Source organism: Drosophila biarmipes, chromosome 2L (assembly GCF_025231255.1).
Source record: "Drosophila biarmipes strain raj3 chromosome 2L, RU_DBia_V1.1, whole genome shotgun sequence".
Taxonomy (NCBI): Eukaryota; Metazoa; Arthropoda; class Insecta; order Diptera; family Drosophilidae; genus Drosophila; species Drosophila biarmipes.
In genome coordinates, this window is record NC_066612.1 from 16515618 (window position 1) to 16539547 (window position 23930).

Sequence of the window (23930 nt, forward strand, 5' to 3'; positions counted from 1 at the left end):
GCTGGGTAATTAAATTGAGTGCTGCATAATTTTACTTTGCGGCTGCCAACTTTGCTTGTAGTTGGCCAACTGCAATTACCTGTTAGCCCTCAACACAAACACGGAATGCATCCGAATTTATGGCTCTGCAGGCAGCCAAAGTAAAATGCAATGGAAAAGTTAATTTTCATTATGGCCTAAGCAGGTGGAAATTCCTGCTTTCGCTTTTCCTCCATTACCTTTCTCCCGCGGCGAACGTGAAAAATCGTCTTTGCGGTCGGGCCACAAAAAACGCAAAAGGAGCACAGGGCAGTGGAAAACTCTCTGGACAATTTGAAATATTCAAGTGGTTTTCGGTTTCCCATTGATTTATGAACTTTGGCCAGGTTAATCGTTTCCTACTTTCGGTATTTTCTGGCCGGCTTGCCTCATTTATCTTGGTTGCTCTGGCCACGTCAATCATTAGGAGGGCATTCCTCCCAATTAGTTGAGCAATTTCTAGCAGTTTAATTGCGATCCGTATCATTTGATCTGGTTGCCCAACCCCCTCCCGGTGTCACTTTAAATACGGCCCACAGATTCCCACGGCTTGCAATCGAGCCTTAAGCGATTCAATAAGGACACCAAGTGGATATCCGACCATTCCTGGTAGCTTGGCAAAAAATAATTAAGAACCTCATCATCCGCAGCAGAAGGAGCAGCTTCAGGGGCATCCGGCTCCTGAGCTCCGTGAGTGGCTCATAATTAATATTTTTCTTCCCTTATTCCGCTGACTGAGGGCAAAGTCGCCTGTTGCCTGGACAACGACTTGCCAGCAGATAAAATATTAAAAGCTATTTTTCGGTGTGACTGAAGGAGCGAGATGGGATGCCCTTAAAGGGAAATGGTTCTGTAGGTTTTTAAAGATGATACCCAGGACGATAGCTTTATCAACGAGTAAATATATTATTTGTTATTCCGAAGTGAAGTGTGTGGTTTGTTTGGTGATCCCTTTCAGACCCCATAAGGCAAGTTTAGCAATTAATTTTTAACACGAAAAAAATCCCTGAGAAACAGAAATACAAATTAAAAATACCGACCATCGAAGCGTATTAATCTTTCAGGTCCAAACTACGTGCTATAATGATTCCAGGTGAGCGGCTTAAGGTTTTCTGAAGGGAAGGGCGGCGCTCGGCCATCTAAGGTGGCTTACCTGTGCTGATATGCGTCCCTTCTTCAGTCGCGTGAGATCCGTGTGACTCCAATGGCTGCGACCCCAGGGCATAACATTGCGCAAATCCTCGTCAAAACTGCGGACGGCGGCGGTGGATGTGGGTGTGGGTGGGGATAATAACACAAATTGGCATTAAATTTTAATTGCATTTCTATGCGAGGATGCTCACTTGAAGTCGTTGAGTTTGTTATGCAGGAACTTGCGAATATTCCAGGGTAGGTCGTTATGCCCGTCGATTAAAGGCACTTGATCCAGCAGCTGAACGGCCACGCGCAAACGCTCCTCAAAAGGTGCACCTGATTATAGTCGGAGTAAATATTATATTTTAAAAAATGTGTTAATATAAAAAAAAAATATATTTCACGTTTAGCTTGTATTAAAATTATTAATTCGAATGGAAATGTTTGGAATTGTAACTTATAAATAAAACACTGGACTTTTGAATGAGCTGTAACATTTTGCTCCTGGTAAAAAGTAGGGCTTTCTAGCAGTTGTTTTTCCCATCCAATCTTTCTCTGTTCGCAACAGATTCACTTGCTAACTAACTTAAGGGCCACTTAGGACCTCTCCTGCAACACTTTAGCTGCGGAGATTCCCTTCCAGGGCCGGCCCACGTGTCGAGTGCGTTATGGTAATTGATTTATTGTCTACGGAGCGTCCATGTCTCAGACTCTGGGATCTGTGTCTGTCGGAGGCTCCCCGTTCCCAATCGATTTGGTCCGATGCGATGCGATACTCACTTGCTGCCACACGTAGCGCCAGTGGCACGGCCACACTGGCAGCGCCAATTATCAGGAGGATGGAGCTCACGGCCAGCCAGTGCTTGGCTGCATCGAATCCTGCAAGCATTTTCCAGGACGAGCAGGACGACCAGGACGAGAAGGTTTTGGAGGCATGGAGGCGTCATCAGCATTCATGATGACCGGGGGTGGCACATCGATTGTTGTCGTTGTTATTGGCAGTTCAATGCCAAGTCGTTTGCAGCATCGTTGTCATCATCATGATCATCATCGTAATCATTACCATGGACATGGTGGTTCATTGTTCATTGTTCGTCGTTCGTCGTTCGTTGTTGTGTTGCATTTTGTGTGTGTGCAAATTGCCGTGACAGTGGCATTGATTACAGCAGCAGCAGCAACAACAATGGCAGGGAAGCACCGGGAAAATCAGGAAAGCAGCAGCATCATTGCAGGAAAGCACAGTGGCATCATCCACGTCAGCATCAAGATGTGGCCGTCGAGGAGGAAGCAAAAAGAAACGATAATAAGGAAATATGGTTAGTTAAACGTTTAAAATTGAGTTTTTCTTCGGGTTTTCGGTAGCAAAAAAGAGTTGGAAAGGGTGGGGAAAACCATCTTCGAGTTGGTTTTTCCTCCCCTCTCGAGTTCCCAATGAAGTAAATCGAGTTCGTTCGAGCAGAACAACTTGTTGGATATGTGCTGAAATTAGCTCACAAGGAGGATCCCCATTTTGTGATTCAAGAAGCGTTCATCTTGCCCGGGGAATCTTTGTGGGTTTGATTGGGAATTGCACTGCCAAATAATAACGGACGAACTATAATTTTATTTCTGGTAAATAAATGTTTTCAATTGAGTTTATAAGACGGGGAGAGAAAATAAATTGTTTTTCTTTACCCGCTGAGACTCACTTTTCTCTTTAAAATTATTTTAATCCTAATATTAATAGCCAAAAACACACAAAAAACACCCTTTAATTGTTGCCACTCCGAGTTCCTATTGTTAGTAATTACATCATGCACGGAAACACTTGCAAGATGCAATTCTAAGCCATATGAAACTTACGCAAAGCTCCTCGATGGAAATGCAAATCTCATTATACGATTCCACTTACGGCGACTATCAATGACGACTGGTAATTTGTAATTGCAAGCCAAATTTGATTATGCAACCAAATCCGATTGATAAGGACAAGTGCACATAGATGTGAAACTGACGCTGGAGCTAAGCAAATAAGCCAAGTGAGGCGAAAAACTAGCTGATGCTCTTTGGATTTGGGTTCGGAACCAGCCAGCAGAAAGAGCGATGGCTGCAATGTATCCATTGGATTACAGTGGCCGGCACTTGGGCGACTCCAAAGTGAATTACCGATAAGCAAGTGGCAAATGAAAGGCGATGTGCAACCTAACGAGAATCGAGGGATGAGGTGCGATGCCACATGAACTAGAAATGTGTACACTGAGGCAAAATTGTGGCTTAAATTTATTAGTAAAGTGTGCTTAAAAATTATTGATTATTTGAATTAAATAACAAAATTGTTTGTAATATGAAGTATTTGAAAATTAGTGGCTCATTTATCAAATGTATTCACAATAGAAATAGAAATATTTTTATGTTTTTTCAGTTTGATAAACATTTTAATAAATTTTAACTAAAAAACCCTTTATCTAGAAATATTAAAATATTTTCGTTTGATCTACTAAATTAGCAAAGAGAAAGTTTGTCAAGTTAATGACGAATTTTCTAAAAAGTTCTTACTCATCGATAAACATAAAACTACTGTATGTTTTTATAAAACTCCTTTGGTTTCTGCCAGTGTAACGAGTCCAGTTTCAGCGGCCGCACCAGCGATTTGCATAAATTTAAGGGGACAGGACATCGTCCGCAGCTACGCAGTTTTTGACTGCTAACGAATTGCAGTTGCCAGGAGACATGACGAGGATGGGAATGAGCTGGAGACTGATGATGATGAGGATGATGGTGGCGATGGTGTCGGCGATGGGGATGCAGACGAGGACGACAACGTTGCCGCCGCTGATGTTTCTGCTGATGCTGATGATGATGAGACCAAAGTCACGCGGGCATTGGCAACGTTTAACATTTAGCAGCCATGTTACATGAAGCGCAATCAAACGGCTAACGACTAAATGGCACTGCCCCCCTGGGGCGGGGCGGGGTGGTGCAGCGGCGAACGGGCTGCGGAATATTAAGTGCAATGTCATGTACGACGTCTGGCAGAACTACCAGGCAAATACCGATGCATCCCGCTCGAAAGCGACGGCGAAATGTCATAAAATTGCGTCTTAAATGGGAATTGGAAATAAACCAGCTCTAAACCGATGTAGGCATTTTGGTGATCGAATTTTGGAGAGTATCTGTGCTTAGAAATACTGTAAAACATAGTGACTCATTATAATGACTACGTGGATAAAATACCGAAGGTATAAAATCGAAGTCATAGGTTATTATTGGTCGTCAAATTTGGTGCCAATCTTCTTTATATCCATTACTGAGCAACCCCATATTGATCTCATATTAAACATTTGAAACCAGTTGAATGTGTCTTGCAATCGTATTTAAAGATAAGATCTAACATAAAACCCCATGTCTAGTGATAAAATATGTTTCACATTTCTTTTTAATGAGCTTACTGATAGCTCTTTACTTTTGTAAATACTTTTGGGCTTACTTGACAGAAGCTAGTAATAATTCGGAAATATGTACGTATTTTTGTCATTCATTAACATATCCCTGCTAGATAAGCCCTCGCAATGTCCTGAAATTTTCGTTTCTTTGAAATCCTCTTACTAATGTAGTAGATGTTCTCCTAAAAAGCAAGCATAAAACTAATCGGACTTCAAGCTTTTTCCACAGTTCGTAAAGCTCCCCTAAACATATAACGAGCCGCTCCGTCCAACCCGTACAGTAATCCCCTTGAAAGGAACCCAATCCCCTGTACTTACGGAACGAGTTCGTGCCCGAGCTGGAGGATCCCCTGCTGGGACACTGGCGGTGCTTCCATGGCATGATGCTCGTGACGCTCGAGTGGAGCTGGTGGTGCTTCTGTGGCGTCACCGAACCCGATCCGCCCACCACCCCGCCGCCCACCGCTGCACCACCCACATGGGCGTGATAGTGGTGCGGATGCGGATGCGAGTGGGTGTGCGGATGCGGATGCGTGTGTGGGTGGTGCAGCGATGTCTGCGACTCGCGTTCTTTGAGCCCATGTCCGATATCGCTGTCGAAGGAGGTGAGCGTGAACGTGGATGAGGCGGCCATGGGGCCACCACCCGAAACTGCACTCCCCGGCATTTTCTGATACGGCACACGGCAACCACCGCTGCCACTGCCGCCACCGAGCCCATCGATGTTCACCAAATTGCCAAAGCTGCGACTATTAATTGGCAGCGTCCAGTCCATGCTGCTGGTGTGAAAGATTGCCGGCTGCTGGGGGGCATGGGCCACCGCCTGGTGTTGCTCTGTGGTCTGGTGTTGCTGCTGCAACTGCAACTGGTGCTGCTGCTGCTGCGGCTGCTTCGGCTGTGGGAAGTTGAGCAGGGACTGGGAGAAGCAGCGACACCGCTGCTGCTCGAAGTGCGCCATTTGTTGCTGGTGGTGCTGCTTCTGCAGGTAGCGACTGTAGTGGGCCAAATGTCGGGCATAATCGCTGCTCGGCCCAATGGTGTTGTATTTCGAGGATGCAGTGCCGTTGCCGCCTGGCAGGAAGCACAGGCTGGGATCCGATTTCTTCGAGTGCGGCGAGAATATCTCGTCCTCCTCGTGGGCGGCAAAGGGGGGCGGGGGCGGGTTGCTAATAGTGGGCGTGGCACAGCTGGGCAGCTTGTGCCTGTGATTGTGGGCGTGGCCGGGTGGTTGACAAAGGTCCGGCTTCACCTGATTGTTGTTGTTGTTGTTGTGGGTAATGTTGCTGCTCGAATGGTTGCTGATGCTGCTGCTGTGATTGCTGGTTGTGGTGCACTTGAGCAATGTGGCAGTGCACTCGTCCAGTGCCGACTTGGTGCATTCCTGCAGCAGATCGCTGCTGCACAGCTGCGACAAGTTATTATTGTTGCTGCCACTGTGCTGTTGCAACTGCTGCTGCTGCTGCTGCTGCAGGTGCTGCAACAATCGCAGGCTGCGCATGCTGCCATTGCGTTTCATCGACGGCGGCGGCGGCACGGGCGGTATGACATCCACATCCGACAAGCTGGGCGTGTCACTCTGGAAACAGGGAGAGAGAGGGAAGAGCAAGTGAGTATCAAGCTGTTGACAAACGGGAAATCGCATTAAATCAATATGGACATGAGCAGCTTCCGGCGGATGTAACCCCACAACGTGCCTTCCGAAAGGATTGGGAATAAGTTTTCTCGACAGCTATCAACACTAGTCGATGCCCTTTCGACCTGTGTGAATATAGGGAATAGGTTTTTCAATAAGATTTTACTTCATTTTTTTCTTCTTTGAGTTGTAAAAGTCAAAATTCAATTTAAAATAAAATTCCATTTTTATAGTGAGAACAGGGCTTTTATCCCTTATATTGCCAACTACGCTCGAGCATTAAAGTTCTTCCTTAGGGAGCATATAAAAGTCGGCTCTCAATACCGTAAAAACTTTCCGAGAAATATGCCACGCACTCCTTTTGACGTTACTTGGCGAAATTCGCCAGAAGGAGCCGGAGATTTACAAAAATGGTGGCGAAGTGCCGGGGACTGAAGACGTTCCTTTGACCCCCTGGCTACATAAAATTTAATTATGCCATAGACACCGGCTCAGACTGAAAGACTTCCACACACCCGCTCGCACACAGGGCGAGCTGGCCATAAAAGGCGTGCGAAAAAGGGCAAGAAAAAGGTTTATCCCCCGAAAACTCCCAAAGTTTCCCGAGTCGAGGCCATGCCAAGTGCCCTAATTGAATTTGCTACGGTCAGCATCAGCATCATCACCATCGCCATCATCGTCGCCATCGTCATAATCATCGACAGGAGATGCTTAGGGACTTGAAATTGAATTTCAGTTACGGGAAATACATTTGCATTGATTTGCCTCCCCACCTTCTTTGCCTCGGCATTTTTTGGCTTGGCAGAATTATTTTTATGCGTCTGGGCGAAACGAAACGCATTGCCATTAATAAAAATTTCCTTTGAATTTTGATTGCTTTATGCCCACTCCCGGAGAAATTCCTTTCACCCCGGCCCTCGGCTCGTTATTGTTGTCTGTGCTGTCTTTTTGTTGATTATTTTTATTTACTTTGTCTTGTCCTTTTCAATGGCGTTGTCGTGTCCTGTCGCACCCTGTCCGCTGCTTAAGTGGAAATTGAAATTTTCATATTTTCATTTGGTAATTTATTTATTCTTTCGGCCCTCCGCCGGCGACAGCTCAAATAATTTATGCAAATATTTAGCGGTGGCGTGTGCTGCATATTTTAAGACAGGCCAATTTGTGGGCGTTCCTCTTTTTTGGTCTTTCACCATCTTGTGATGTTTTTGGTTTCGACATTTTCTGGGTTGAGGTTAATTGTTTTAAGTCAGACGCGTCAGGAAAAGAAAACATATTTTTTATAGTTATATGAAAAATTACATATAGTAAAATATGAGAAGTACCAAAATTCTTCTCACGAAACATTAAAATGACCCTGATTGCTTTGTAAAATGTGGCTAATCTGTCTTTAATATGTGGCAGGACTTAAATGCCCCTTGCAAATGTTGCTTTCTTATTCATTTATTCCTCTAAAGCCCTCGTACTTTCTTCCATGAGTCTTTCTCTCGTTACTTACAGCTGCTGGTATGGCAAATCACTCTCTAATTAAGCCCGAGCTCTGAGCTTTCTCTTTTTTCCCGCCTTTTTAAGCCCTAACCAGCATACATAGAGCGAATAAATTCGCACAAATGTATGCAACAGTAAATGGTTATTTGGCGTTTATGCCGCAAATTTGACGACGAGTTTATGGGGTTGAAGAGGGCCTGGAAAGCATCGGGGGTATAAGGGGGGGGGGGAGGGCTTGGGGTCTTGTGGTGAACCGCATCTCGTTGCGTTTTTAAGCATTAAATTGCTTGATATATCGCCTTAGTTTTTCCTCGCGACTTTCCCGGATTTTCGCAGCCACTTTTTTGCATGGACATTTTTCTCGGATCCCCTTTCGCGCTTCTCGTCTTCGTGCTCTTTTGAGTTATGCTGCGCGTCTTTGTCTCGTTTTAAATTTCATAATGCACATTTTATAATAATTTTTCGTCTACTTTGCTGCAATTTCGTGCAATTTTTTACTATAATTTATGTAGCTGTGTGTGTGGGTGTGGGGGTATGCACCCCTCTCTCAACTTTCTTGTTACAGTTACAACATTTTTGCGATGGGAAAACGGCGAAGGCACGGGGGTTGTGTGTCGGGCGTAATGTTGAGTTATGGCAGTTTTGTAGTTTGCGAAAAACTTTTTTACGAACGTCTCTCGGTCTCACTTTTTCCCTGTGTTCGGGTATTTAGCTAAATGTTCGTAAAATTGAGTGTTGGTTATATTTTACCGGAACTTTGGCGGTCCCTGTGCTGGGAACGCCCCTCCTCGAAAATACAATCGCCTTTAATCGATTTGGCAAAAGCAATAAGCAAAAAACTTTTATAAATACTCAAGTTTGTTTTAGTTTTTCCCGAAGTCCGAGAACTCTCCCTGCCAATTTGTAATTATCCATCAGAGCTTTTAACTTTACGACTTTATCAAGGGCCATTTCGGCTTTCATTTTGGCCCTAAAAGCCAGCTGGCCAAAAAAGGAAAACTTACCAATTATTAGGGCGGTAAACGTGGCATGTTTGGCCATAAAAACTGAGTGTAGTTTTAATATATATATTGCTTTTGCGAAGACATAAAGTTTTTGTTTCTGGGTATAATTATTAAAGTGCGATGGGGCGTATACTTAATATTACTTCGACATGTGTTTATAAAGGAAATGTTCAATATTTAATCTTCCAAATATGTTATTTTTTGAATGTTATGGTTTTATACAGCTTTGAGTAAGCACAGAATGTCCAATAAATGATTTTGGGTATTAAATTAATTTTTTTCCAGAACCTGCGAGTACCCCATAAATTTTTGTCCAGTTCCCGCTGCCAGTCAGTAATATATCAATCCATTCATCAATCGTTCCTCCCATTCCTTCAACTAGAAGTTGATAAATTTAAAGCCCAAGAGCGACTAGCAACTAAATGTAACGCATAGCGTAAATAAAAACCCAAAAACTATGCTACTAAATTATGTTTGCCGTTTGAACAACGCAACGGAGACACAGAGTTGAAGGGCGAATAAGGGACCAAAATGCAGGGGCTGGAAAATGGGAAAGCTCTTCCGGCAGTTAGGAGAGCACCCACGCATGCCACCAAATTGCAGCCACAATTTGCTGCAACAAACTCAACTGAAAACTGAAAACCGAAAGTGGAGCAGGCCCATGGAAAGGCATACATCAAATGTGTCAAAGAGATTTGCTATGCATGACAGGGGCCTGGGCCAGAGAACTCGCAAAAAATGGCAGGACCAACTTTGTCTATTTAAAAATGGCAAGAACTCTGCGATACCGCGCTATCTGAACTTAAAAATGTAAACTAAAAATGGTTGAATGTATATAGGTATTTTCAATGTTCCCCAACGGGTTTCAAAACTAATTTATGAAAATTAAACAAACAATTAGCCAAATCTTTTTGTTTCATTTTTGGAATATATAAAATGGTTTATTTTTTATTTCGTTATCAGCAGCTGCCTAATTTTCTTAGGCTTCGAAAAATATATACTATCTGATTAATTAAAAAGTAATAGATATATAACGTGTTGAATTGCCTAATTCCAAACAATTTATTTTGTATAGAACAACCTTTGTGTAAGTCTTAACTCAGATCAATTTAATTTAACACCGTTTTCAATTTTATAAGTTACAATATTGGTTAAATGTTGTTCATGAAATTATGCGTAAACTCTTCAGGAAGAGGGTATGCAGTGGAGAATCTAAACACAACAAAAATCAGGAAAGCGTCTCCCAGTTTGAATGGTAGACACACCCAAGTGTAATTTAAGGGCAAAAGCGGGTGACAAGGGTTAATTGGAAGCTTCCAAAAAGGAAAAACCATAGTGTGCCTTTACAGTGCGTTGCTTTATTTAACCGAAGCATATCCAAACTTCTTCAAGATACTCTACTGAGTGTGTGAGTGAGGATGGTGTTAAAAAAAAGTATTCTGCCTGAAATGAGTAAGTCTATATGGGTTAGAAACAACGTCGTTTCCCTCATGGAATTGGGAGGTACATTTAAACAAGATTTGGGCTATATCAAATTGGTTTTCCTGATGAGGTTGAGGAACTCCTCCTTGCTAACCTCGCCATCGCCATTCAGGTCGGCCTCATCGATCATCTCCTGCAGTTCCTCGTCGGTGAGTTGCTCGCCCAGCTCCTTGGCCACGCGTTTTAGGTTGGCGAAGGAGATGCTCCCGGTGCGATCGTCATCGAAAAAGGAGAAGGCCTTCATCATGTCCTGGTTGGAGTCCTTCTCGGCCATTTTCTGACGCATCAGGTACAGGAAATCGTTAAAGGCAATCCTCCCCGTCTTGTCCTTGTCGATTTCGTCCATCATGCGCTTGATCTCCTCCTTCTTTGGCTCAAAGCCAAGGGCGCGAATGGCCACGCGAAGCTCCTTGGTTTCGATAAAGCCCGTGCACTGGGTGTCGAACAGATCGAAGGCCTTCTTGATGTCCACCTTCTGATTTAGCGAAAGGTCAAAGGTCGGCAGCCGCGCCTTTTTCGCTTTCTTCGCCCTGCTGGAAATCGAAGCCGTCGACTGCATCACACTGGCCGAGGACGCCATGCTGCCAAGTCGTTTGCTGGCCATGATGATTGTATCGGAAAATCGTTTTCCACTAAAAATCGGGGGAATATCGATTGCCTGAGATCAACGCTCAGTGAGTGTGAACGTATACTGTTTATAGGTCGGGCGGGTTGTTCAAACTGGCCGACAGTTAACAGCACGACATACTTGACTACGACATAGTTCGATTGCCTCTGGAAAAATTCCTGCCAAGAATCTCCCTAAATTATTAATATTTATCTACCCAAATGCAACCTTTAATACGTACTTTTGAAAGTCTATAAAGAGACATCTTTATGTAAGGGAATACTTTGACTTTCAAAGTAATCTCTGAAATCCTCTTTGCAGCCCGCTAAATATTTTATCTATTCGAAGTACTTCCGAGCAGCATTCGCCACAACAATCAAAATTCATATGTGCCGTAATGCTGGGGCAACTTGAACTCCGCCACTCCCCTTGGAATTAGGAAGCAGATTGGGGGCTGAGCCCGAGCCCCGGGAGACCGTGGGTGTGGCAGGTGTCAGTCAGTTGGTTCTGAGACGACAGCATCTACCTCCTACGTGCCACGCTCTGTTTGCTTATCGCATTTGCCTGTTGCAGGGGCCCCGAAATTCGGATGGAATTTCAGGTGGAGCTACGTGCCGCTGGCTGCTCATGATTACAATTACAATTACACAAAGTGGAGCGGGATTTCACTCACCTGGGGGTCTCCAGCCGCTCCTGCCACGCCACCTGCTCCGCCCATTCCCGTTCCCATCCCCAGTCCCACTCCGATTCCCAATCCCGCTTCCAAGCCAGTCAGCGATAATTTGCGATTACGCTCGCGCTCCAGTCTAATGAGTATCTGTGCGTTCTGCTCGCAGGAGTAGGTGTGCGTCTTGCGCTTTCGTTCCAGACTGTACTCGTACAGCGGCCTGGCCGCATTCGGCTGCAGGTCCAGCTGGGCCTCATCGCCGGCGTCGCAGCTGCACAGGGACTGGTTGGAGCGGCCCTTGCTCCGCTTCAGGGAGCCGCGGTTCGACGATGAGGGCGTGAGCCGCTGCTCACTCACAAAATTCGAAAAGGTCACCACATTGCCGGCGGAACCTGTAGGAGAGACATTACACATTGGTATTACTACCAGTAAAAATATTCTGGACCTAAGTTAAGTACGTACAATTAAACATATTTATAACAAAAGTTGATATCAAGATTACATTTAAGAAACAAAACTTAAAATGCAAGTTACCTATATTAATTATTGCCTAATAATCTGTAATCTCTAACAAAAATTAAATTTTTAAGAAAATCTTTTATCTGTGTTCTGTTTAACAGCCAACATTAATACAAACAAAGTTATATATACACACTTTTGTTATCTATTTTGTATTTTGCAATTTTGGAAGCATTTTTGGTTTTGTTAAAAAATAGTTTTCCCACTGAAATATGAGTCTACAAAGGATGCTCTGATATAGGTTAATGTATGAAAAGAAGTATTGAGTTACAAATTCAAAAGCCGATCAATCAGTGTGCCGATCATCAATGTCAATCAGAGCGTTGGCTCGTTAAAGTCATATTATATTTTAATAGTTTGCCAATTAACCGAGGAGCTGTCATCACTTGAACGCTTAAAAATATAGTATGACCTAGCCGAGCTCTGGTTGGGCTCTGATTGACACTTCGGTAATTAATTAACTGGCCTGCAACCCACCTGCTGCGGCTCCTTTTCGCTTCGAGGGCGAGACGTAGAAGATGTCGTGCTCGTCGAACTCCACGCTCCGCTGAGTGGTTATGGCGGCACCGCCATTCAGGGCACCACCGAGAGCCGTGGTTGCCGTGGCCGTGCTGCTGCTGGTGGTGCTGGCCGCACTGTTGCCACCGCTGCTCAGGTTGCAGCCGTGATCCGCCAGAGAGTGCAGCATGGGGTGCACCTGTCGATCCCGCAAGGAGTGCTGCTTGTGCAGGCCATTAGCCCGTCTTAGCTCCGTCATCGTGCCGATTTCACTCTTCTGCTCGTCTTTTATTCCCGGAGCCGGCTTATTGTCATCGCTCTGCTCATGAAATATTCATGCCACACTCCTCCGCGACTCGGGCATTAGCATATCACTTTGATTCGAGCTGGCTTGCTTTATTTTTAATTTTAAATTTGGCCTCTTGCTGGCTAAGCCGGCTAACGATTTCCTTGTGTCAATACGGCTGACTCGCAATCCGATTTGCCAGCTAACTGTTTCGATTCTGGCCCGCGCCCCCTGTCGTCTTGGCCCTCTCATCGCCAGCTTTCCCGAATATCTTTCTTCTTTACACTGCTCACATTCTTTGGCCTTTTTCTGGTTCCTCTTCCGAGACTCGGCTTCCCTTGTTTGCCCTGTTAATAGACTTGGCTTAGACGCCGCCAGTTGTTTGTCTATAATAACTGCAAAGAGACAGCAAAGAGTGAGGGATGAGATTAGGCTTAGGCGATATGTGTGCTGAAAAGTCTATTCTAAATTGATTTCATTGCTTGCCAGAGTATCAGCAGGAGAGTGTGCTTGTAAATATGTACAAATAATTTATGGAGGGAGTTATTTACTTATTTCCCAAGGAATTTTCCCAAGCGAGCGCAGAGCTCTAGAAACCAATTTTGGGCATCAATCAAGTATTTCTCTTATAAAAAGGCAGCATAAATACAATTGGAGTCAAGGGTACGCATTTAATAAAATAAGTTGTGTACTTAGAGTACAAATAAGAAATTGAAAGGAGTTATATTAGAAGCATTAACTCGATTTTATATATAGTATATTTCTGATCATACACGTATTTCATCAGAAAAGTAATTTAATTTTTAAAGTACACCTGTAGTCAAATTAACGCTCAGACCTTTTCCAATTAGCTAACCTTTGGTATATTGACTTCCCGGCGCGTGCTGAAAAGTTTTTTATTTTTGATCTCCCAATCGATTGAAGTCCTTTTCGGCGCCCCTCGAGTAATTCTAGGACAAATTGGCCGCCTTATGCTAGGCAACAGCTTCCCCCCCTTCATTTTTAATATTTTGATGTCAAACTTTTCGCATAATCGATGGCAACTTTTTAATAAGCAAAAGCCGGCGGAACGAAAACAAAAGCCAAAACAAATATAATAATCAAGCAAACAGGCGGGAAAGGCAAAGGCATTTGTCGAGGGCAACAAAGTAAGGGAAAGGCATGACAGCTACGCTCCCCAGAAAGTATGCTACGTAATAATAACGTTAAAAGATAATGAGAACAGGCTACGCAAAGCAGCAACAACAAGTGGCCTTGGTGCTGAAATTTCACCGATTTCGGAGGCGGTATCTATATATGTACATATATATCTTATAAATAAATTGGGGTGACCGGAGAGGGGGCATAAATATGAGGAGAAACAAATAGGCAACTTGAGCTAACTTTCAAGAGTCACCAGGGCCGCCCTTGGCGTGCGCATGTATATGTGTGTATTTGCGATATTTATCGCTTCTTAAGTATTTTTAAGAAGTTTGCCATCGCCAAGTTTTGTCGACAACCGAACAGGCAGCAGCCAAACACCCGGCACAACACCAGCAAACATTTTTATCTTGGGCATATTTCGAGAGGCACTTCACTTGTCACAAGTCCCGCCAGGGAGCAAATTGTTCGGGGACTCTTGCTGCGGAGCGGGGCGCCCTGCCCAAACATTCTTTTCGGCAAAAGTTTTGAAGGCTTTAATCAACTTGTGGCACTTAATGAGCGCCCGTAATGAGTTAATTGTTTTACATTGTTTTGCAGCTTCGGAACGGTTAAATGCTTCGGATAGTTGGGCCCTCTACCGGTCTTGTTTTGGTAAGTTTTGGTATTACCCAAGTTATCTATTTAGTGAGCAAATATTTTCACTTCATCGGTTGGTATTGATAAGTTTGAATTTTTCCCTGCACACATGATACACTTTATTACCTTGTTTATGACACCTTCAACTTGGCCGGACTAATTAATTTCGGCATTGGCTTGGTCCTCCGCTGTTGCGGCTACATACGAGTGTATCTGTATAAAAGGGTTTACAACTGGGTCGTAAAGTGCGAGGTCCTTTGTCCGATAACTAGCGTACAAATGCGAGTGGGGGAGAAACCCGAAAGGACAACGCCGAACTCAAATGAAAATCTAATTTAGAGCAACACGCACTGGAGGGCGAGGGAGTGGGAAAACAGGGGGTGGCGGGTGGTGGAGACGGCGCACAAGTGATACATGGGTTCATGGCAGGCAGTAAAAGCTTCGGCCTGCCTTTCATTTGCGTTTAAAGACCTCAGAAAGGACTTCCGCCTGCACTGGCCTACAAATTAACATGCCCCAATCTGCGACTGTCTCTGCTCTTGGGTGCGGGAGTGTGTGGGTGGCATGAATTATGAGTAAAGCAGCTGCAGACTTAATGGAAAATGCTCGAGCCGGGCCAAGAGCTTTTGGCCAAGAGCACGCAAGGCGTAAATTAGAAGAATGCTACAAAAAAAGCCGCAGGGGAGTCAGTTTGGGACTGCCGAAGTTGAGATACCCTCCAGATAACAGGTTTTTTCCAAGATATGTGTGGACAGGGGGAACATATCCACGAACTATGTCGACTTAAGACACACTATTTATGATTTGAACTCCTGGTCAAATTGTAAATAACTAACCTATAGAAAACCCCCTGAGAGAGTATTCCGAAAAGAGAAAGTTGGAACTCCCAGAACGCCCTGCAATCACGCATCTGTACGTACGAGTATGATGTAATAAGTTGTTGTAATGCTCGCGTAGCTCATAAATTAGACACGATCTATTACGGCCGGATTTATATGCATGAGGAGTCAGGAGCAGGGACTTAAGGCCGGGAATAAGCAGCACATCACTTGATAAACTCGGCTGGGAGCGAGAGGGTGTCATTTTTAATTTTTGACACGTAGTCTTACCAAAAAGCCCGAACATGTGCTCTTGACATTGCAAATAAAAATGTGAAAACAAAAAAATGAACAAGTATTTTAAAATTCCGATTCGGGGCGAGGAGGATCGCATAATGAGTTCTCTGGCGGCGGGCCATAAATACCATTTGGAGTGTGTGCATCGCCCGTAGGTGGGCCATAAAAATTTGTTTAACACGCACACGTACACCTCGCACACACACACACTCACAAGCTTATGCATACAGGGCAAATCAAATTTATTTTATTCAACTTTTTTCCTCGGTCTCTGCGCTGCTGTCGTTTTTATGACAGCGCAGCAAATTAATGAAATTTACGCAATAAATCATTTCAGCAGAGAAAGCAGCCAAAGTGTACTTGGAAAGAGACAGGACGAGGAGCGTTAGAACGAGAGGCAGACACTAGAAAATGTGTTGAACAAATGAAAGCCCTGTTCAAAGGCTGTAAAGTTAACCAAATATTGCAACAATATGCCAGAAAAAGCATAAACATTGTAACAATAGAGTCAGTTCGGTCTTCAAACGGAATTCGTTGTGAGTGTCTGATATTGTGTGTATTTAATTTAAGAACGCCAATTAAATTTAGTTCATTCCAACAATTAGAATGTGTGTCAATTGTAATTTCGTTCTTGCTAATGTGTGTATTTCGGCTTGCAACTAACTGTGAAATCAATTAAAATTGTTGATAGCTGTTAAAGAGATTCATGTAAAAGCCAAAACAAACTAATAGACATATTTGACATGAACTGAGGTGTGAAACTATAATGTCAAACTTGGGTTTATAGATGTAACAAACTTATATTTAAAAGAGGAGCACAGAATGGAGGAGAATAATACAAGTTAATATGAGCAATAAACGAGTAAATTTGACTGCCCATGGTAAGTGCACATAGCTTCTCAATTTCCAAGGACGACTTCTGGTTAGCCTCTAATCAATTTCAACGAACTCCAGCCGCTTTTCGCCTCATTACGGAATTTATTTCCACAGCCAGCTGCCTTCGGCTAAGCTGCCACATTTATTTAAACGAAAACTTTCGCAGCTTCAGCTCTGGATGCCGGTTTTTGGCACCCCTGGTCCACTTTCTGCACATTTAGCAATCCCATTCGCAACTCATATTTTTAGACTTTGCTCCTAAGTGCGATGACTGCACTTTTGGCGCTCGCATAAAACTTTTTCGGGCTCACTGACCCCCCGTAAACCCCGGGAATTCTGGCCACCCCACAAATAGTCATCTGGCTTTGTGGAGCCCGCTTTCCGCGCTGCGAACTCCCCGCGTTTCTATCTCGTGTAATTCAGCTTGCATCCGTTTCTAAAAAGTTACCCTGCACCCGAAAATTCAAGTGGTTGGACCGAAGGCTTTTAGCTGACTTAACACCAGCAAACGCGCGAATACAAACATTCTCAGATCCACGGGGAGAAAAGAGGCCCTTTTAAAATTTCTTTTAAGGTCTGAGGGAGTTAATTTTTTAACAACTTCAAGTGCTTTAAGTACAAGCATTTATTTAATCATTTTTAATGATGGAAAACAACAGATGATCTCAAGAATAATATTATAGTTGTAAGCTTTATTTGACATTTTTCCTAGGACATGAAAAATGTATAATTTTTTTTAGTAATTTTTATTTTTGAATCTGCCTGCAATGTAAGCGAACTATTTTTATGGTTTTTTTCAGTGCCCACAAAAATTCCCACACACACTTCGCTAATATATGGCTGCACCCCTTCCTGTGCTTTTACTTCCCCTTTTTAGCGGCCTCATAAAGCTTGAGCTTAAGCATGTCGCAAAGAAAGGGTTTCCTGCTTCTCCCAAAAATTTGCAAAAAGTCGCGCTTGGATATTGTGCGTATATGTGTGACTTTTGCGGATGCGAATAAAAAGACTTGCGCAATGTCGAGCGTGACTTAAAATAAAGAAATAACTTACAGCATAGTTCCAGTCAAACAATGCGCGACATTTCCTCGAAGAATTTAACATGGGTATACGCCCGTTTTCCCTCTGGACTCAAGTGGGTGTGGCGAAGCAGTCTTGGCCAGAGTTGTGAATTTTTTAACAGCCCAACCCCAGGACTCGCTGTCCCTTATTTTGCCCTCTACTAGTGACAGTCAGCCCAAAAAGTTTAGCACTTTCCGCTTTGTCTTTGGCATATTTTGCGGCTGGGCTTAGAGAGGTCTCTGGGTCTTTGTTATTATTTTTATTTATGGCCAAATGCATTGTTTGAGTGCACTTTGACTTATTTACGTACCTCGAAATCGGGTTTTTGTCCTTTGTCTTGACCGAAAAGGACTGCAAAATTAGTTGTATTTGACTTCAAAGGCTGCGATTCTGAAAAGGAATTAAATAAAGCTTGTTTAGTTTCTAGTATTATCTAAAGATGAACCTAAATTATTAAAATTCTTAAAGCATTCATTATCTTAATATTTAAACCTTCTAAACAATTATTTAATAAACTGATTATAATGTGAATAATACAGTTTTAGATATACAATTTCTTATACAATTTTTGTTTATTAACTACAGTTTAACCCAAAAATAGGTCAAATTATGAAGATCCTACATTTTTTTATTTAATTTAAGGTATGCCAATATTTTCTGTAGATACTCTTTATCTCTATTTTTATTAACACTAATTGCAATAGCTGTGATTTTTGAAGTACTAGATAAGCTTCCAGTCATGAAAGGACATCAAATTTGGTTAGACAGCACACAATCTCCGCGTGCTATTTAATTTAAATAATTTTGCTTTGGTCAAAGTTGCCGTGGCTGCGCCGTTGCATATTTGCATGACATTAATTTGCATAATTATGTTGGCCATAAAGAAATGCTGGTTAACAATTATAAAAGCCACTAGCGCACACTCAGACGTGGAGGAAAACAGACCGAGTGCAGTTGCCAAACACACACTGTCATAACTAATATAGAGTTATTTATCCCCGGGGACCGATTTATATTACTTCCCCGTTTGCCGCGGAGTCCTCGCTTTTTCTAGAGGAGGTTAGTGCTACAAGGTCCTTGCTGCTCCACATTTTCCGCCCTGCTCCGTAAATTTATCAGTGTCAAAAAATAATAGCGCGCCCGGTTTCGCTTTTAATAATTTCCCCTGCCGAGTGGAGCATTTGGAGCGGAAATTGCCGCTGCTCGAGTTTCGGGGCCGGGTCGTTTGGGGCCTTGAAAACAATGGTCAGATGCAGAGCTGCACTCAGGATATACCTTCCTAAATTATTTCAGTTCCGAGTGCTCACGGAGAAAATTCGCAGGAGGGTGAACCTACAGTCGGCCGATTCCCAATCCCATTTGTTTGTTATTGTCAGCATAAAAATGCTCATTTAATTAATGTAATGACACTTTTCGGCCGCAATTTCTTGGTCGATTGAAATTGGATTTATTTGTTTGTTTTACATGTAACATTGGCAGCTTGATATTTGATATGGAAATTTAATTATTCGATTTTCTGTAGGGTCTGATTAATTTTATTTGTTAATGGTAAAGTCTAATGGAAATATTTTAATTTTAAATGTATGATAATTTAATTTATTTTGTTTAATTTGTAATTCCTTTTTATACCTTGCAGAGGGTATATTATTTGTTTAATATTTTAATCATATTATTAATATATGGATAAATATCTGCTGAAAGAGGGTTTGTAATACTTATTTAGAAGTTTTATTATACTAAAATCATAGTTAAATATTAATTTGAAGGTGGGCAGGAGAATCACTTATTTCAGCATGTATCATCGAAAGCTTAACTAGTTTTTCTCTGCCGAACATCTATTAAGATTTCATAATGTGGTTCAGCCTTTGTTCAACTGTCCGCAGGTTGAACAGTCAAAACTTTGGACATAAATTCAAGACCTTACCCCCATAAATACTACCCACTTACTTCGATGAGAGTTGGTATAAAATATGCAGCATATAAAAGTTTTGGTTGTTTTCCCTTTGTCTCTGTCAGGCTAAGCTATTGACTAAATACTTTGGCAAATTCATAAATTAAAGCACATGGTAATAACATAAATATTTTAAAAATGCCAAAAAACAGAGGATCAAAAAATGTGCCTGGGCAAAATTGAGTAGGAAAGTTTTTCGAAGGGCAGGGGCATGTGTAGCATCCCCGAAACTTTATTGGCTTGATAATAAAAGCGAGCGGGACAGCAACTTGGACAGCTTCTTTCTTATTCATGGGTATGGCTCATCAAAGCCTACTTAATGCCCAATATTGGCCATGGCTTAAACAGTTTTGACCATTTCATGAGCTCAACTTTGTCGGGCCAAAGTTTATTCCTTTCTCACTTTTTTGGGATATTTATAAGGCTGCCGGCGGGGAATCGACATTGATATTAAATAGCGGCGGGCAGCAGAAAATTCTGGCATTAATATTCAGCGTTGAACCCGACTTCAATGGCTAGGTGAAACAATTAGATAGGGTGGGGGATACACAGAAAATAAATCTATTACTATACTCACTTTCAATAAATAAAATATTAAAAGAAAAGTGATATTTTTAGACCTAAATAGGTGTTTATTACCTTTATTTTATTTTTAAATATATGTGCAAGAAATATGTCATTCTTTGAACCATTTCAAACTTTTAACATATTTTTCGGGTGGATTAATAACACTACGGTCCCACTTTCTCACTGTGTAGCTGGCCTAAATGGTTGATATCCTGTCGGAGGTGTTGTTTGGCTCCATTATCACAAACACACACAGTCCCGTGTAGCATTAGACTTTAATAAGCCAATAAGTTTGCTCTTAGGTATCCCGAACACTGCTCAAGACATCCTTATCCTTATCCCCTAACCTTGGTGAGTGCATTAATATTTATGCTTATACAACACCCAGGACTTCTTGTTCCTTGGCCATGCGTGCGTTATAAATAAAATTAAATGTATCAGTTAGGTTGAATTTTTGGTTCTGTATCCAAAAAGGAGTTCGGTGTCGATAATTCTACTTGGTTTTTCGGATAATAAGGATGGGGGGCTCGGGCGGTTCTATTGGTTGCCTTGTCTGGAGAAATCCCACTTCGGTTAATGATGCAGTCGTTAGCGAGGAGTCTCCGCCTTAAGGGTTGGAGCTCCTTGAACGGAAGTCTCCGTGGATGAGAAGTAATGTCTTATGACCGAAGCTGTAATTAGGTTTTGGGCATAACTAAGTGGAGTGCTGCATGCCATCGGTGATTCGGGGGGTGAATTTATTATACAGTATCTTTAGGCTGTAACTAGAGAGGAAAGAATTCAATATATATTAAACTTGCTTATTCAAATTTGAATATTCAAAACTTTTATTATAATAAAAAACTGCTGTCATAAAGTTCTTGCCTTTTTATGAGTTTATTTTTCTTGTTGACATATAAATTTGCTCATCTTATGCTAAACTTCTCCGTTTGTCTATAAACTAAAATACTATTTATGTAGTTCCACATAGTTAAGTAACTAGTTTTAGTTGCCAGTTTGCTGCTACTACTTATTTTTCACTTTATCTAGGAGACCACTCGTCCTCTCTCGATTATTGCCCTTCTAAGTATGCAGCACTTTTGGCCCAACTTTTCTGCGCTTTTCCTTCAGTTTTCCTGTGTTTTCGTGCAGGCACCTTATCTATTCGAGGGTGTGCGCTTGTGGTATCAAATAACATCTTTATCAAACATTTTTGTGTTACATGCACGCGACTGAAATAAAAATAATGATCAGGCCAGGAGGAAAGTAGGGGAAAGGGATGTCCTACTACCAACGTAAAATAACAACAACCTCAACAGTTCAAAGAATTAACTCACATGCCTGGCATAATAAACATAAGAGCTTCAGCCTTGGCTTTTGTTTTTGACGCCGCCAATACCCAGTGATTGCGAACCCAGGGAGTATTTTGGAGTTGTTAAGGCATAAGAAACAAATATATGTAAATATGAATTAGAGGCACGAAAGGTCCACTTTGTCAGTATATTTTTCCAAGAGTTAAACCCATTTGGTTATCAATAAATAATATTTTTGTGGGGTACGGAACAGTCGTTATAACTTTTTCTGTTTTCCCCCCGCGTCAGTTTTATGTTTGCTTTGCTATCGGTGCCTCTGTTGTTGTTTATTGTGGTGGTTTTCCCTGGCTGCCTCCCTGCTCTCATTTGGATGGTTAACATGGTCTCCTTTCCCGGTTTCCCAGCCCCTGGCTCACCCGGCAAACAGACAGCGTTGGGAGACGCGGAAAACACGTAGGGAAATGGCAGAAGCTTGTAGCCTTTCGGCCTTGCCCAAGAAGCTATCGGGAGCAGTGCACAAACAACATAATTACTACAGAGCTGCGGGGTAGAGAATCTCTGGGAAGCCCCATTCTTCAAAGGCCCCTTTGCTAATTGAGCAGCTTGTATTGCACAATCGTATTAATTTCCTCTGACTGGAAAAACTTCAATCAATTCACCCCGCAATTTCCTCCCACGAAAATTATGACTTAATGCAGCCGAAGACGTTTGCCGTTCCCAATGCTGAGCCAGAGTTGGAAAATTAATTTCCCAAGTGCATTATTTAGCAGGGGCAGTGGGGAAGGCATTCTCCAGTCCCAGCAGCGCATAAATCGACGTAATGGCAAACTGTAGCCAGCGGAGAAGGGAAGTTAGGAGCTGCTCATAATGCGAGTATGATGAATACTGAAAGCCGCCAGCAATGTCAGAATTTTCGGGGACTTCAGAGAAGCCCCAAAGTTCAGCGTTTGACTTTTATGGCTAACGAAAATCAAATCTAAGAAAATCTGGGTGGGATTTAGCTGGGGCTGTTGCTGAGAAAAGGTGGCAAAAAAGATATAAGTATGTTTCTGTGAGCAAAGTTTTTTGATTTTCCTTTTAATTAATTTTTTCTATTTTACGAGAAGGCTTTAATATCTTAGAAGAATGTAAAAAAATAGTTTTTAAATGTAAACATTATCCAATAAATTTGTAAAGAATGTGAAATGTCTGGCGAATTGCTTGAATTCCCTTCTTTCAGCCAAATGACATTACAACAAAAATCAATAGATCTTCCTCAGACAGAACAATTTTTTATTTCCCCTGGTCTCCTTTTTTTTCTATTCCCTGAAGACTTTTTTAACCATCTATCATATTCGTTCGCCGAGCATGTGTCGGAAAAACCGAGTATAACTTTAACGCTCATTTGGCCGTAGGCTTTAAAAAAGGTTCCCTGACAGCCTCCTTTGGTTGCCCACCCTTCGGTTTCCACGTCTGGCTGTCTATTTGTCGCATTGTTGGCCTTTTTCCCGACTTTTCCTGAGTGACTGAGTGTGGCAGCCATTTTGCCAGTACACAGGCTGGAAAAGTGGAGAGAGATGCAGAGTGGCGGGCACAGAAAGGGAGAGATGCAGGCTCCACTTACTCGGCTCTTGGCAGGCTCATAAAATTTTATGATTTCGATCAACTCGAGTGCGGAAATTATTAAGAGTCGAATCTGTTTCAGCATCCTGCCACTCCGCTATCTCTTTCAGCCGCGTTGTTCCCCTCTCTGTCTCACTTTTTGTAGGCTCTGCCCTACATTCTCACTTGCACATGTGTGTATATCCTTGGGTAAATACAATAGGGGGTAAAATAGTAGAATTGAGACAAAAAATACTTTACTTAATTTTTGACTAAGCCTTGCGATATTTAATGAGAAGAGAATAAAAATTGTAATATGTCGTTATATTATTTTGACTGCAACAATTTCAGTTGTTACTCTTTTTAGCCACATTTGTAAGTAAGATACATAATCTCATATGGCAGCTGCCAACGGGAAAAGTGCAATATGGTGATGCGAGGAGGGTGGGCGTGCTAGGTGACTTCTCGTAAAGTGCGCGGCACATAAACTTCATTGGCCATGCCCCAAGCCCTCGTTTCCCGCGGAGTGCCTGCCATTTTAATTTATATTGTAGCCATGTTAAAGTTCAACAATAATAAAAAACACGCACACAGAAATAAAGCAAAAACCGTGCATGTGTTTTCTTTCGGTTTTCCCAGCTCACCTTTTCCACGTCCGACATCTCCGTCCCCATTTTCCCGACTGTTACCTGGAAAGTGCGTTTTTATCTTTTTGGCAGTGGGAAATGGAAAACTTTTTACCAATTTCTTAGCGGCACACATTTTATTAGTCTGTGCTTTTGTAAAAGTAAAAAATTTTAGTATTTTAAAACTTTTATTAAAGGAAAATATAAAAATATTTATCAGAAATAAAATATTTGATTGGCTTTTTATTTAAAAGGCCTTGGTAAAATTCAAACTTGTTCCGCCTTACAATGACACTCTTTATTTTTGGAATTAGAAATAAAACAACCTG

At 42.3% G+C, this 23930-nt stretch overlaps 2 protein-coding genes across 3 annotated transcripts in view; both read right to left on the reverse strand.

Moving 5' to 3' along the window:
• LOC108033751 (uncharacterized) overlaps positions 1-23930 on the reverse strand; it is a 120755-nt gene that overhangs the window by 41369 nt on the left and 55456 nt on the right. For both annotated transcript variants that reach the window (XM_017108322.2, XM_050885335.1), the window contains 7 exons: positions 17895-17974; positions 12449-13150; positions 11459-11844; positions 4893-6150; positions 1933-2031; positions 1362-1488; positions 1172-1268 (listed from right to left, as the gene is read on the reverse strand). In XM_017108322.2, the coding sequence (XP_016963811.1) occupies positions 1172-1268; positions 1362-1488; positions 1933-2031; positions 4893-6150; positions 11459-11844; positions 12449-12728 (2247 nt within the window). In that variant the 5' untranslated portion in view covers positions 12729-13150; positions 17895-17974. The remainder of the gene's footprint in view (positions 1-1171; positions 1269-1361; positions 1489-1932; positions 2032-4892; positions 6151-11458; positions 11845-12448; positions 13151-17894; positions 17975-23930) is intronic.
• Positions 10035-10899, reverse strand: LOC108033755 (uncharacterized). Its single transcript, XM_017108328.3, has one exon. The coding sequence runs from the start codon at positions 10780-10782 to the stop codon at positions 10222-10224; it is 561 nt and encodes a 186-aa protein (XP_016963817.1). The 5' UTR covers positions 10783-10899; the 3' UTR covers positions 10035-10221.

Bases quoted from the DNA above. Each gene is read 5' to 3' on its own strand.
- LOC108033755 (XM_017108328.3), bottom strand. From the start codon at position 10,782: ATGGCCAGCAAACGACTTGGCAGCATGGCGTCCTCGGCCAGTGTGATG.